A 10,881-nucleotide genomic window follows, 5' to 3' on the forward strand; every position below is an offset into this window, starting at 1 on the left:
CTACAAGTCCCAGCAGGCGGTGCGTCCGAGTCAGGACTAGGCTGGGGCCGAGCCGCCGGGCTCGCGGAGGCGGCGGCGGCGGCGGCGGCTACTAAGGCTGAAGGAGCCGGGCCGGGCCCGCGGCGGAGGCCGTGGCTGGATCTGGAAAGGTGGCGGGGAGGGACGCGGGGATAAGATGGCGACGTCAGGGGCGAACGGGCCGGGTTCCGCCACAGCCTCGGCGTCCAATCCACGCAAGTTTAGTGAAAAGATCGCGCTGCAGAAGCAGCGTCAGGCCGAGGAGACGGCGGCCTTTGAGGAGGTGATGATGGACATCGGCTCCACTCGGGTAAGGGGTCATGCTTGGGAGCTTGATCACTGAGGAGCGGTCGCGGAGAGGCGGGGCGGGGGCGGGAGCCTCAGGGCTGGAGGCGGAACACTGCTGGGACAGCGGGCGCGCCTTCTGGGTGGCTTAGGGTGAGGGCCCAGGGTCAGTTAGATGAGTTTTGCCGGGTGAACACACCGGAGATGTTGGGGGAATAGGAAAGACTGGGTTTGAGTTATTTACATATGAAGCAGTGGTCTCGAGAGGAGATGGGCTGCCGAAGTCCGTCATCCGGGGAATGGCCCTTGTCTATATCCCAGTCCGAGTCCTTTCAAGTACTCCACTGAAGCATCCTCAGTCTTGGATTATGTGTTGGGAGCATAGTTTGCTTGTCCCTAATCTGACCGTTTCTGAGTTTGTGATCACCAAACTAGTGCCTGTGCTCTTATAGGACACTAGGTTCCCAGGTGAAAGGGCCCCTTGAGTGGTTTGATCGGACTGTGCTGGGTATATTGGGACAGGAAGTCCCCTCCTGTGTCCCGTCCCTTTGCTTCCTTTTTCAAATATTTCGTGTGGTTTCCTGACTTGAGTCAAGGTGAAGACCATTGCTCACAGTATGGTTCTTGGTGTATGGCTCTGGGCGCCTGGGAGGAAAGATAGAACTTTGAATCAATCGCTGAATTGTGTTAGATCACCTATCCTTTGACTGAGGATGTGCTGAACTTTCTAGGGAGGTGGTGCTACCAGTGGGTCAGTGTCTGGAATGCTTTCTAGAGTGCTCTATGTGTGGGAAATGTTCATTCCAAGAAGTTCCACAAACAATTTTCAAGCTTCTGACAAGTTGTTTTGGAAGCACACCCCCGACCCGTGCCTTGATTTCTTGCTTCCCAGGGCAGGTTGTGAGGGAATTGGGGTGAACACTCAAAAGAGTTTGCAGGTAAGTAGCCCCAATACAGAGACACAATTATTTTTCAAATAGCAGGTGAAGGATATTGGAGTATCTTTCATGATAAAGAGCTGGAAGGAATCTAATTGGAGATGATGGAGCATAAATACCATATTTCAAAGCTCTTTGGTTCTATATATGGCTGACTGATTGTATTTATGTGTGTGTCTCCCTCTACTCTTTGAGTCCTATGTGTGTTTCCCCTTTGATTTTTCTAGAGTCCACATGCTCTAGTTTGTGAGAGTTCAAGATAGACAAATGGAGAGGCAAATCTGCTCTGTGTGTGTGTGTTTGTTTGTGTGTGTGTGCATGTGTGCGCACATGTGTGTTTGTATAACCTACTCTTAACCACCATGAGGATTATGAACTATTGACTGCTCCCTTAAAGAGCTTTTGATTATGGTGGGGGTAGAGTCAGGAAGATGGGAGAGAGTTTTATCTCCACTGGATAGCTTGAGGCTCTGAACTCTGGAACAGGGCTACTAGTGTGTGCAAGTGAGGAACGAAAGATTGGGGCTTCTGTCTTTTTTTTTTTTTTTTTTCCTTTCTTTTTTTCGGAGCTGGGGACCGAACCCAGGGCCTTGCGGTTGCTAGGCAAGTGCTCTACCACTGAGCCAAATCCCCAGCCCCTTGGGGCTTCTATCTTTGTGGTGCTTCGGTAGCACTTTTCTACCTACTTTTCTTTTGTTGATTAACTTCTCTGCTGCATGGCAAAATACCTCAAACATCCATGGCCAGAACCTAGAGAGATACAGGATCTTGGGTTTGGAGTGAAAGGCTTACTTTTCTGCCTGACTGACTGGCAGGGTCTGCTAGAGGCAGAGATAGCCGTGGTGGGAGATACTAGTGAGGACTTGGAGGGTCTATCCATTAAAGATTTATTTATTTATTATGTAAGTACACTGTAGCTGTCTTCAGACACACCAGAAGAGGGCATCAGATCTCATTGCAGATGGTTGTGAGCCACCATGTGGTTGCTGGGATTTGAACTCAGGACCTCCGGAAGAGCAGTCAGTGCTCTTAACCGCTGAGCCATCTCTCCAGCCCGGGTCTATCCATTAAGCACAGAGATCAGCATTACCCACTGGCATCACTGAGCTGACCTGGAGTGGAGACAGTTCTGATCAGTTCTGTGCTACAGTCTGATTCAGAGCTCAGAGTTTTCCCTTCCTTGATTACTCTCCTCCTTTCCATGCCCTTATCCCAGCTTATTCATTTGGCTGTGGGCAGAGTCTGAGCCTTGGGAGTAGCTACTTATCTCTCATACGGAGGTACGTGTGATATAGAGAGACTAAAACTACGGCCCCACTGAGGGTTATTTTGTCTCACTTCCTTAGCAGACATCTCTACGAACTGGCGGGAGATGGCTTTGCCCAAATTGGAATAGCTACTGTGCCCTCTCCCTCCTCTACAAGTTCAGTCATCTTAACCTCCAGGAGAAGAATACTTGGTTTGCTTACCTCTCTTTTAGCAGAACCATCATCATCACTTTTTGCGTTTTTGGGATGTGCAGACTCTGTGCAGCCTTATTCTAAAGCTGGAAAAGAAGCAGATCCCAGAAACTTATGGTCTTCAGAGTGTGAGGGAAAGAAACTAGCAATAGTGAATCTTTGTCATCGACTCCAGTCTTCTCATCTTCTAATTAATATTGAACACATCTGGAAAGGAAGGCAGGAAGAGCCTAATAGGCCACCATCAGTGACTTGCCTCAGCGGGGATGCCAAGAGACAGACAGGCCTTGCCCAGAATGGTTTTTCAGGCAGTAGGAGCTCATTGGTTAGGAAGCTGCAGAAGGGCTGGGTGGGTTGTTTGTACCAGGTCTTGCTTTTCCCCATCACTGCCTTTGTACTGATATATCTTAGGAAGCAGTAGTGTATTCTGGTGGCAGAGATGGCCAAAGGGAACAGTACTTAAAACCTTTCTTGACGTACCCGTTTGTCTTTTTTATCTCAGTTACAGGCCCAAAAGCTGCGACTGGCTTATACAAGGAGCTCCCATTATGGTGGTTCTCTGCCCAATGTTAACCAGATTGGCTGTGGCCTGGCTGAGTTCCAGGTGAGTGGACACAAGCCAAGGAGTGTAGGCTCTCAGGCTACTTCCCCTGCTGATTCACCTGTCCTTTTGGCAGAGCCCCCTTCATTCACCTTTGGATTCATCTCGGAGCACTCGGCACCATGGATTGGTGGAACGGGTACAACGAGACCCTCGCAGAATGGTGTCCCCACTCCGCCGATACCCCCGCCACATATCCTTCAAGAGTGACTTAAGGGCAGAGGAATGATAGGAAGGGGCTCTTTAGAGACTCATGGAGGGAAGGAGCTTTCTCCTTTATTTGCTCAGTTCATTTTTCTCCAGTTCTTTTACGCAGCACAGACTCTTGTGATGGACAGCTGGTGTTTCCGTGGCTCTGTTCTCCTCAGTGCTGGTCCTGGCCGGCCTTACTTCTGCTCCCTCGATTGTAAAGCAGTAGGACTCCCTGTTACCTGGGAAGGAGATTCAGGCCCTTCTCTCATTCTGTTGTGAATCTTCATTCCTAGAGACTCTACCATATTCGTCCCCCTAACCCTTCTCAGGCATTTGCTTAGATTGTTCTGACTCTACTAAGCTAGGCCTGATTCTTTTCCTTCCTTCCTTCCTCCCTCCCTCCTTCCCTCCCTCCCTTCCTCCCTTCCTCCCTTCCTTATTTATTTAACCCTCTGAGCATCTCTCTATGTAGTCCTGGTTGTCCTGGAGCTTGTTATATAGACCAGGCTGGCCTATGTAGGTCAGGTAGATAACCTCCTGCCTCTGCTTCCTAAGTGCTAAGATCAAAGGGGTGTGTTTGTTTTTTTGTTTTTTGTTTGTTTGGTTTTGGTTTTGTTTGGAGATGGTTTCATTCTGCAGTCTGGGATTTTCTGAAACTTGGCAGATCAATCAGGTAGGGTTCAAACTTTTGGTGATCTCCTTGGCACACACTTGGGATCACAAGTGTAGACCACGATGCCTTTTTTTATTCCGTTTTGCTATTTGCTTATTTTTGTGGCCCTAGGACCTAACAAATTAGGTGGCCTTCACTGAAATATAACCCTGGTTTCTCTTCTTTCTTCTTTCCTTCTGTTCGTGTGTGTGTGTGTGTGTGTGTGTGTGTGTGTGTGTGTGTCAGTCACAGCATCTCACTATATTGGGATTACAGCAGTGTAACTGACTTGTATTACTACATGCTGTCTCTTATTCTCATTTGTTCTCTCTACTGTTTTCCTTAACTACAGCTATTTACATTGACAGTTCTCCCTATAGCCCTGCCTACTTATCTCCTCCCCCTGAGTCTGGCTGGCGAAGGTGAGTCGAGAGCAGGTAGAATTTCTCCCCCTTAGTCTCTGACATGTTCCAGAGTGGCTGAGGTGGGCTAGGTACTGGGCTAAGGTATCAAAAGTACCTCCTCCTGTAAAGGCCAAGCTGGGAGGGTGGGGCAGCTGGGTAGGTGGTCAGAGTCCAGACTTGGCCATGTTGACACGAGTGGCCAAGCCTCTTAATTCAGCAAGCAGAACCAATGGAATTGTAGCCAAGCTGGGGTGTGTATAAGTGGGGGGAGGGGAGAGTGGCAGGGTGGCAGGTGAAAATGGCTCCTTTTTCATAGTAGTGGATGCCAGGTGTAATGCTGTAACCCTGTCAGGTGTTTGAGCCCCTCCTTTTCCCATCTCAGCTCCAATATTTGTGTCCAGGAAACTTGCTAGGCTTCAGTGTTTCCACTCAGCTTGTGTTGCCAGAGAGGAGTTTCTGTATCCAGTTCTTAGATTGAGCAGGGGTGGGAGGCTCATGGATCAAAGGCATCAGAAGAGCCAGAAAGAGGCAGGATCCTGGGTACTAAGGCCTTTGTGTATCCACCCTGGCTGCTGTACATTTTTCCTACCCCCTTGCCTTTCTCGTCCATTGCCAGCGCCTTCTTCCTCCTGATAACATTTCTATCCTAGGATGATGCCCTGGGGCAACCTCCCAGCTGAGAAGGGGCAGTTGTTTAGACTGCCATCTGCACTTAACAGGTGACGGTCCTTGATTTCTTTAGTCCACATCTCTTCCTTGTACTTTCTGGGGCCCTATTCTATCTACTCTACCCCCCAGTTCTGGACCAGTTTGAATACCCCACTGCTGGGCAGTGTTTGGTACCTGGAAGACTATTACTGCTACTCATTTCTGCTCCTCCAACAGGACAAGCTCTGACTCTGCTCTTCACACAAGTGTGATGAACCCTAACCCCCAAGACACTTATCCAGGCCCTACACCTCCCAGTGTCCTGCCCAGCCGGCGAGGAGGTAGGTGGTCCCAGGGAGTAACTGTGGGGTTTTCTAGTAAAACAGACAAATAAGTAGGCACTGCAACCGCCCCTGTTGCACCCCATGCAGGTTTTCTGGATGGCGAGATGGATGCTAAAGGTATGTGTGTGTTCTTGACCAGTTGTAAATGAGTGCCAAATGTCTTGGGCAGAGTGGGTCAGGGAACAGTATTCCCTCTTGGCTACCTTTGCTTCTTGTCCTGCCTTACTGGATCCTTCTCCAGCTTTCCCATCACCAGTCTTTCTCTTTCAAGTCCCTGCTATTGAGGAGAACTTGGTAGATGACAAGCATTTGCTGAAACCTTGGGATGCTAAGAAGGTAGGTAAGGGCCACTGGGTGTCTTCCACTATCCCTCTGCTCTCCTCTTTCCCTGGGACAGCCCTTCCAGGGTCCCCCCCTGAGATCTGTCCTCATTTCTAACCCTCTTCCTTCTCTTCTCAGCTGTCCTCATCTTCCTCTCGACCTCGATCCTGTGAAGTCCCTGGAATCAAGTAAGTAGCACTATATAGCTGATGTGAGATGGAGGGAAGGAAAGAGATAAGAAAGACTGATTTCTGCTCTTCTCTGACCACTTTCTCTTTGCCTGTCTTTCTTCTTCTGTCTTCCCTAGCATCTTTCCATCTCCTGACCAGCCTGCTAATGTGCCTGTCCTCCCACCTGCCATGAGCACAGGGGGCTCCCTACCTGACCTCACCAACCTACACTTCCCCCCTCCACTGCCCACGCCCCTGGACCCTGAGGAGACAGTCTATCCCAGCCTGAGTGGGGGCAACAGTACCACCAATTTGACTCACACTATGACCCATTTGGGCATCAGTGGAGGTCTGGGCTTGGGCCCCAGCTATGATGTACCAGGTGAGTGGTTACCTTGTCCTGGTCATGTGACCAGGCTAGACTGTGACATGTGACATGGCTAGAAGGGTGAAGGGGACAGAAACTTGATCTGGGATCCTGTGACTGCCCACCGACTCCGCACCTCATAACCCTCATTGTAATTCTCACCAAGCAAGAATGGGTAGGTGTGACTTTTCCTAGAAAAAAAGACAGACAGTAACCCCCAAATGGGTAGTGCTGATCCAAGGTCAGGGACAGAGTAGGGAGTACCTCGTGTTGCTATAGTATGGTCACTGCTACCCATTCTGGTCGGAAAGGAGCTGAGCTCCCATCAGTAATATTGGCATCTCTGGTTTTTTGTCTGTGTCTGCAGGACTTCACTCACCTCTTAGCCACCCGTCCCTGCAGTCCTCCCTAAGCAATCCCAACCTCCAGGCTTCCCTAAGCAGTCCTCAGCCCCAGCTCCAGGGCTCCCATAGTCACCCATCACTGCCTGCCTCCTCCTTGGCCCACCATGCACTGCCCACCACCTCCCTGGGCCACCCGTCACTTAGTGCCCCAGCCCTTTCCTCCTCCTCTTCCTCTTCGTCCACTTCATCTCCTGTCCTGAGTGCCCCCCCTTACCCAGCTTCTACTCCTGGGGCCTCTCCCCGCCACCGTCGTGTGCCCCTCAGCCCCCTGAGCTTGCCTGCAGGCCCAGCCGACGCCAGAAGGTCCCAACAGCAGCTGCCCAAACAGTTTTCGCCAACAATGTCACCCACCTTGTCTTCCATCACTCAGGTATGCGTGGCCACCTTCCCCACATATATCTCCCTTCTTCTCCTTCCTGTGCCTGTCCTGTCTCATCCATCCCCTTCCAATCCTCTGTCCTATCCCAACCCATCTCTATCTATCTCCCCTCCTTGCTGAAGAGAACAAACTCTGCCTTTGACCCTTTGGTTCACATCATCGTTCTGCCTCTTGATGCTTGTCTTCCTTTACAAGTGAACGTCTCTGAGCCTCCTCAGTCTCATGCAGACAACAAGGATGGCTTTGTGAGCATTGGATACAGGAACGTACACTAAGTAGTTAGCATCTTGCCTAGCACAGGCACCAGTGTGGCTAACCCATTGGCCTTCCTTTGTTCTTATCCTTCCTTTGCCAGGTCACCTCATCCCCTATCACTTCTGTTCTGTCTCCTATTTCCCTTCTTTACTAAAACTCACAGAGCCCAAGAGTCTCAGACCACAGAGCCCCGGCCTTTCACACTGTATAAATGAAAAACCTGGTGCCTGAATTGAAAGTAGTTTCCCAACATTTGCACAAATGGTGGAGATGGTGTCTCATGTAGTTCATCTGACCTTGAACTCTCTGTGTATAGTCCACCTGGAACATCTGGTCCTTGCTGCTTCTGCCTCCTAAGCTTGGATTACAGGCATGAGCTACCATGCCAGCTTTCTTTTCCTTTTTCTTCTCAGACTTGCCTCTTTCAAATCTTCCTATTTTTCCGTCATCTTCCTCCTTTCCTCCTCTCCGCCGTCCTCTGCCCGACTCCACTGCTGTTTCCTGGATGTATGTTCTAGTTCCGTCTGTGCCCTCTCCTGTAGGAATGACTTGCCAGGGAGGGCATTTGCCCTCAGCATCTCCTCCACTTCTTCCTCTCCTTCCCTCTGGCCTGTGAAGCCCCTTCAGGGCTTCAGCAGAGCAGTGATCATCCACACTGTGGCATTAACAGTCTCTTGTGAGCTCTCACAAGTAACCGGTTACTGATCGTCAGGTACCAGGGTTTAGGAAAAATCACTTATGGAATGGATTTAAGAGTTAACCTTCTGTTAGCTTCACTGAGCACCTACCATTGGATAGACATTTTGTGTAATTTCCACCAACCCCCAGATGTGCATGGAAACACAGGATGTTGTTGGTTTTTGAGGAGAGCAGGGAGATAGCTCCCACTGTTAGCCAAGCAGAGGCAGTGTTCTTGCCTCCTGAGTGCTGAGGTTAGAGGTGTTGCCCCAGCACATCTGGCTGGAGCATTGTTATATTTGTATTGAGCACAGGTGCAGCTTACAAGGTGGGGAACCCTAAGTGTTCTTTTGGGGATCACACTAAAGAATAAATTTTCTCCCTTTTCAGGGCGTCCCCTTGGATACCAGTAAACTGCCTACTGACCAGCGATTGCCCCCATACCCATATAGCCCCCCAAGTCTAGTTATACCCAGCCATCCACCCACCCCAAAGTCTCTACAGCAGTTGCCCTCTCAGGCCTGCTTAGTACAGCCCTCAGGTGGACAGCCTCCAGGCAGGCAGCCACATTATGGGACACTGTACCCACCTGGGTCCAGTGGACATGGGCAACAGCCTTACCACCGCCCAATAAATGACTTCAGCCTGGGGAATGTGAGTATGCGAACTCATATCTCTGAAATGGGGGGAAGGGGCTGAGGGTGGGTCAGGGGCCTAAGGGGTCACTGGTACACTGAATTGGGGGATATGGTTGGGACTTCTTTTTCCCCCAGGTAACATAGCACTGCCAGCTTGGGGCTCCTGTCTTCCTGTGTTTGACCCCTCCTCCTGCCCCTCTGTTTCTGCTCAGCTTGCTCTTTGATGACTCCCGCCTTGACCCGTTCTCTTCCTGGCATGCACATGCTCTGGCCCAGCAGGTACGGTGCCCACACTTACTTCGGGCCCCGTGCTCGCTTCTGTTGCTCTGCTTGCTATCACCTCCCTCTGTCTTTGCCTCTTTTCCTGGGGTGGATGGAGCTTGCTAGGCCAAGAGGACATATCAGCAGAGCTAGGCAGGACAGACAGACACCCTGTTCTGAAGCCCACTTCCTTAAGGTCTGTCTGTGTCCCTAGCTGGAGCAATTCAACATGGAGAGCCCATCTACCAGCCTGGTGCTGGATCCCCCTGCCTTTTCTGAAGGTCCTGGATTTTTAGGGAGTGAGGGATCAGTGAGTGGCCCCCAGGACTCTCATGTCCTCAATCACCAGAACTTGACCCACTGTTCCCGCCATGGCTCAGGACCTAATATCATACTCACAGGTAAGGGAATGTGGGTGCTGGTGGAGATTGGCAGGAGGAATTGGCAGCTTCAGTGGTGCAATAGGAGACTGAGGGTTTTGGCGGTGTATGGCCTGGGATCCTTACCTACCTCTTCTACACACAGGAGACTCTTCCCCAGGTTTCTCTAAGGAGATTGCAGCAGCCCTGGCTGGAGTACCTGGCTTTGAGGTGTCAGCATCTGGGTTGGAGCTGGGACTGGGGCTGGAAGATGAGTTGCGCATGGAGCCACTGGGCCTGGAAGGACTAACCATGCTGAGTGACCCTTGTGCTCTGCTGCCTGACCCTGCTGTGGAAGACTCATTCCGTAGTGATCGGCTACAGTGAGGGGACCTTACTGCTATCCTTCTTCATGGCCCTTTCCCGTCACTGTCTTTTCATCCCTTCCCCCTGGCCAATGGAGACTACTCTCTGCCCCCAGATCCTTTTTCTAATATGAATGAAGGATCCTAAAACTGAGGAAAGGGAAGGGGCTTGGCCAGGTGGCCCCTGAATGTTGTACATCTGGTGGGCTCGGGGAGTTCAAGGGAGGGCCCAAAAGCACTTGTAACTTTGAAAATCGTCTGTCTGGAGGTCAGAGCCTGTTGGAAAGCAAGGTGTAGAGGGGAATCTTGGAGAGAGGGCTTGTCCAGAAAAGGGTGGGCATTTCCAGCCCCTCCCTATTTCTCTTCCCCTTGCAATGGAAGAGAGAGCCAGAGTGGATATTATTTTTTATTAAATATATTATATGTTAATAAAAAATCCTATTAAACCTTTTGTGTGCTTGGCTGTTTGGTACGTGGCTGGGGACCTAAGGAGGTTTGGCACCACAGGTCCTTTTGTATTGCATGCTTTATTTTGAGGCAGGATTTCTCTTACATAGTCCAGGCTACCTAGAAATCATACATGACCTGTAGCACCCCAGTTTCCTTAGTGCTAGGATTATAGGTGTGTGTTCATCCTTTCAGAACGTTTATGCTTGTGCAGGAGCACCATCCTCAAATTTAGGCCCAGACTGGACATATGCTAGAGCCAATATAGACTTCACTGAGGGCAGCAGGAAGTCACCTTATGTGCCCTCATGTTTGTCTAAGGCTCTGCTGCAGCATCAGGGGATGGGGCACCCTGACTGGCCAGACAAGTTACTCTTCTGCGGCCTGGAGTAAAGAGATGTAGCTGTTCCCAGTGTCGGTGCTTCTGAAGAGAAATAAGCAGGTCTAGCTGGCTAACTTGGTCCTTTAAGTTTGGAGGGCCTATGCAATTTCATGTCAGTCACCCATTTCACTGCTCCTTTGAGTTTGACACAATAGATCCTTGGGAGACAACCATGTTCCACGAAGGTTTGTTAGACTTCACCCAGTATGGCGAAAGGAGTGCTGCTTCTCTACAATTCAGCTTCATGCCTTTCTTCCTCTTTTTCAATGTTCTTGTCATTTCTCGAAAGAAGAACTGAGAATTTCTGGCTCTG

At 50.3% G+C, this 10,881-nt stretch overlaps 1 protein-coding gene across 7 annotated transcripts; it reads left to right on the forward strand.

The window, feature by feature from the left end:
• Positions 1-25: 25 nt before the first annotated feature.
• On the forward strand, positions 26-10,190 carry Crtc2 (CREB regulated transcription coactivator 2). 7 transcript variants are annotated; one of them, XR_010063607.1, is made up of 14 exons: positions 33-328; positions 3,204-3,305; positions 3,379-3,493; positions 4,505-4,568; positions 5,201-5,269; positions 5,436-5,539; positions 5,630-5,659; positions 5,784-5,878; positions 6,002-6,051; positions 6,171-6,415; positions 6,768-7,174; positions 8,507-8,770; positions 8,967-9,033; positions 9,230-9,367. XR_010063607.1 is itself a non-coding variant. In XM_063281825.1 (14 exons), the coding sequence occupies exons 1-14, from the start codon at positions 176-178 to the stop codon at positions 9,759-9,761; spliced, it is 2,106 nt and encodes a 701-aa protein (XP_063137895.1). In that variant the 5' UTR covers positions 36-175; the 3' UTR covers positions 9,762-10,190. The 7 variants fall into 7 exon arrangements, 6 of the variants coding, with proteins under 6 accessions (XP_063137899.1, XP_063137898.1, XP_063137895.1 ...); XM_063281825.1 differs by lacking the exon at positions 8,967-9,033 and adding an exon at positions 9,541-10,190 and having other exon boundaries at positions 36-328; positions 9,230-9,416; XM_063281826.1 differs by lacking the exon at positions 8,967-9,033 and adding an exon at positions 9,541-10,190 and having other exon boundaries at positions 36-328; positions 5,814-5,878; positions 9,230-9,416.
• The last annotated feature ends 691 nt before the right edge of the window (positions 10,191-10,881 follow it).

Source organism: Rattus norvegicus, chromosome 2 (genome assembly GCF_036323735.1).
Source record: "Rattus norvegicus strain BN/NHsdMcwi chromosome 2, GRCr8, whole genome shotgun sequence".
In the NCBI taxonomy this organism is placed as follows: domain Eukaryota; kingdom Metazoa; phylum Chordata; class Mammalia; order Rodentia; family Muridae; genus Rattus; species Rattus norvegicus.

Bases quoted from the DNA above. Each gene is read 5' to 3' on its own strand.
- Crtc2 (XM_063281825.1), top strand. From the start codon at position 176: ATGGCGACGTCAGGGGCGAACGGGCCGGGTTCCGCCACAGCCTCGGCG. The intron at 5,540-5,629 runs GTAGGTGGTCCC...CACCCCATGCAG, and splicing joins CCTGCCCAGCCGGCGAGGAG to GTTTTCTGGATGGCGAGATG. The intron at 6,052-6,170 runs GTAAGTAGCACT...TGTCTTCCCTAG, and splicing joins TGTGAAGTCCCTGGAATCAA to CATCTTTCCATCTCCTGACC.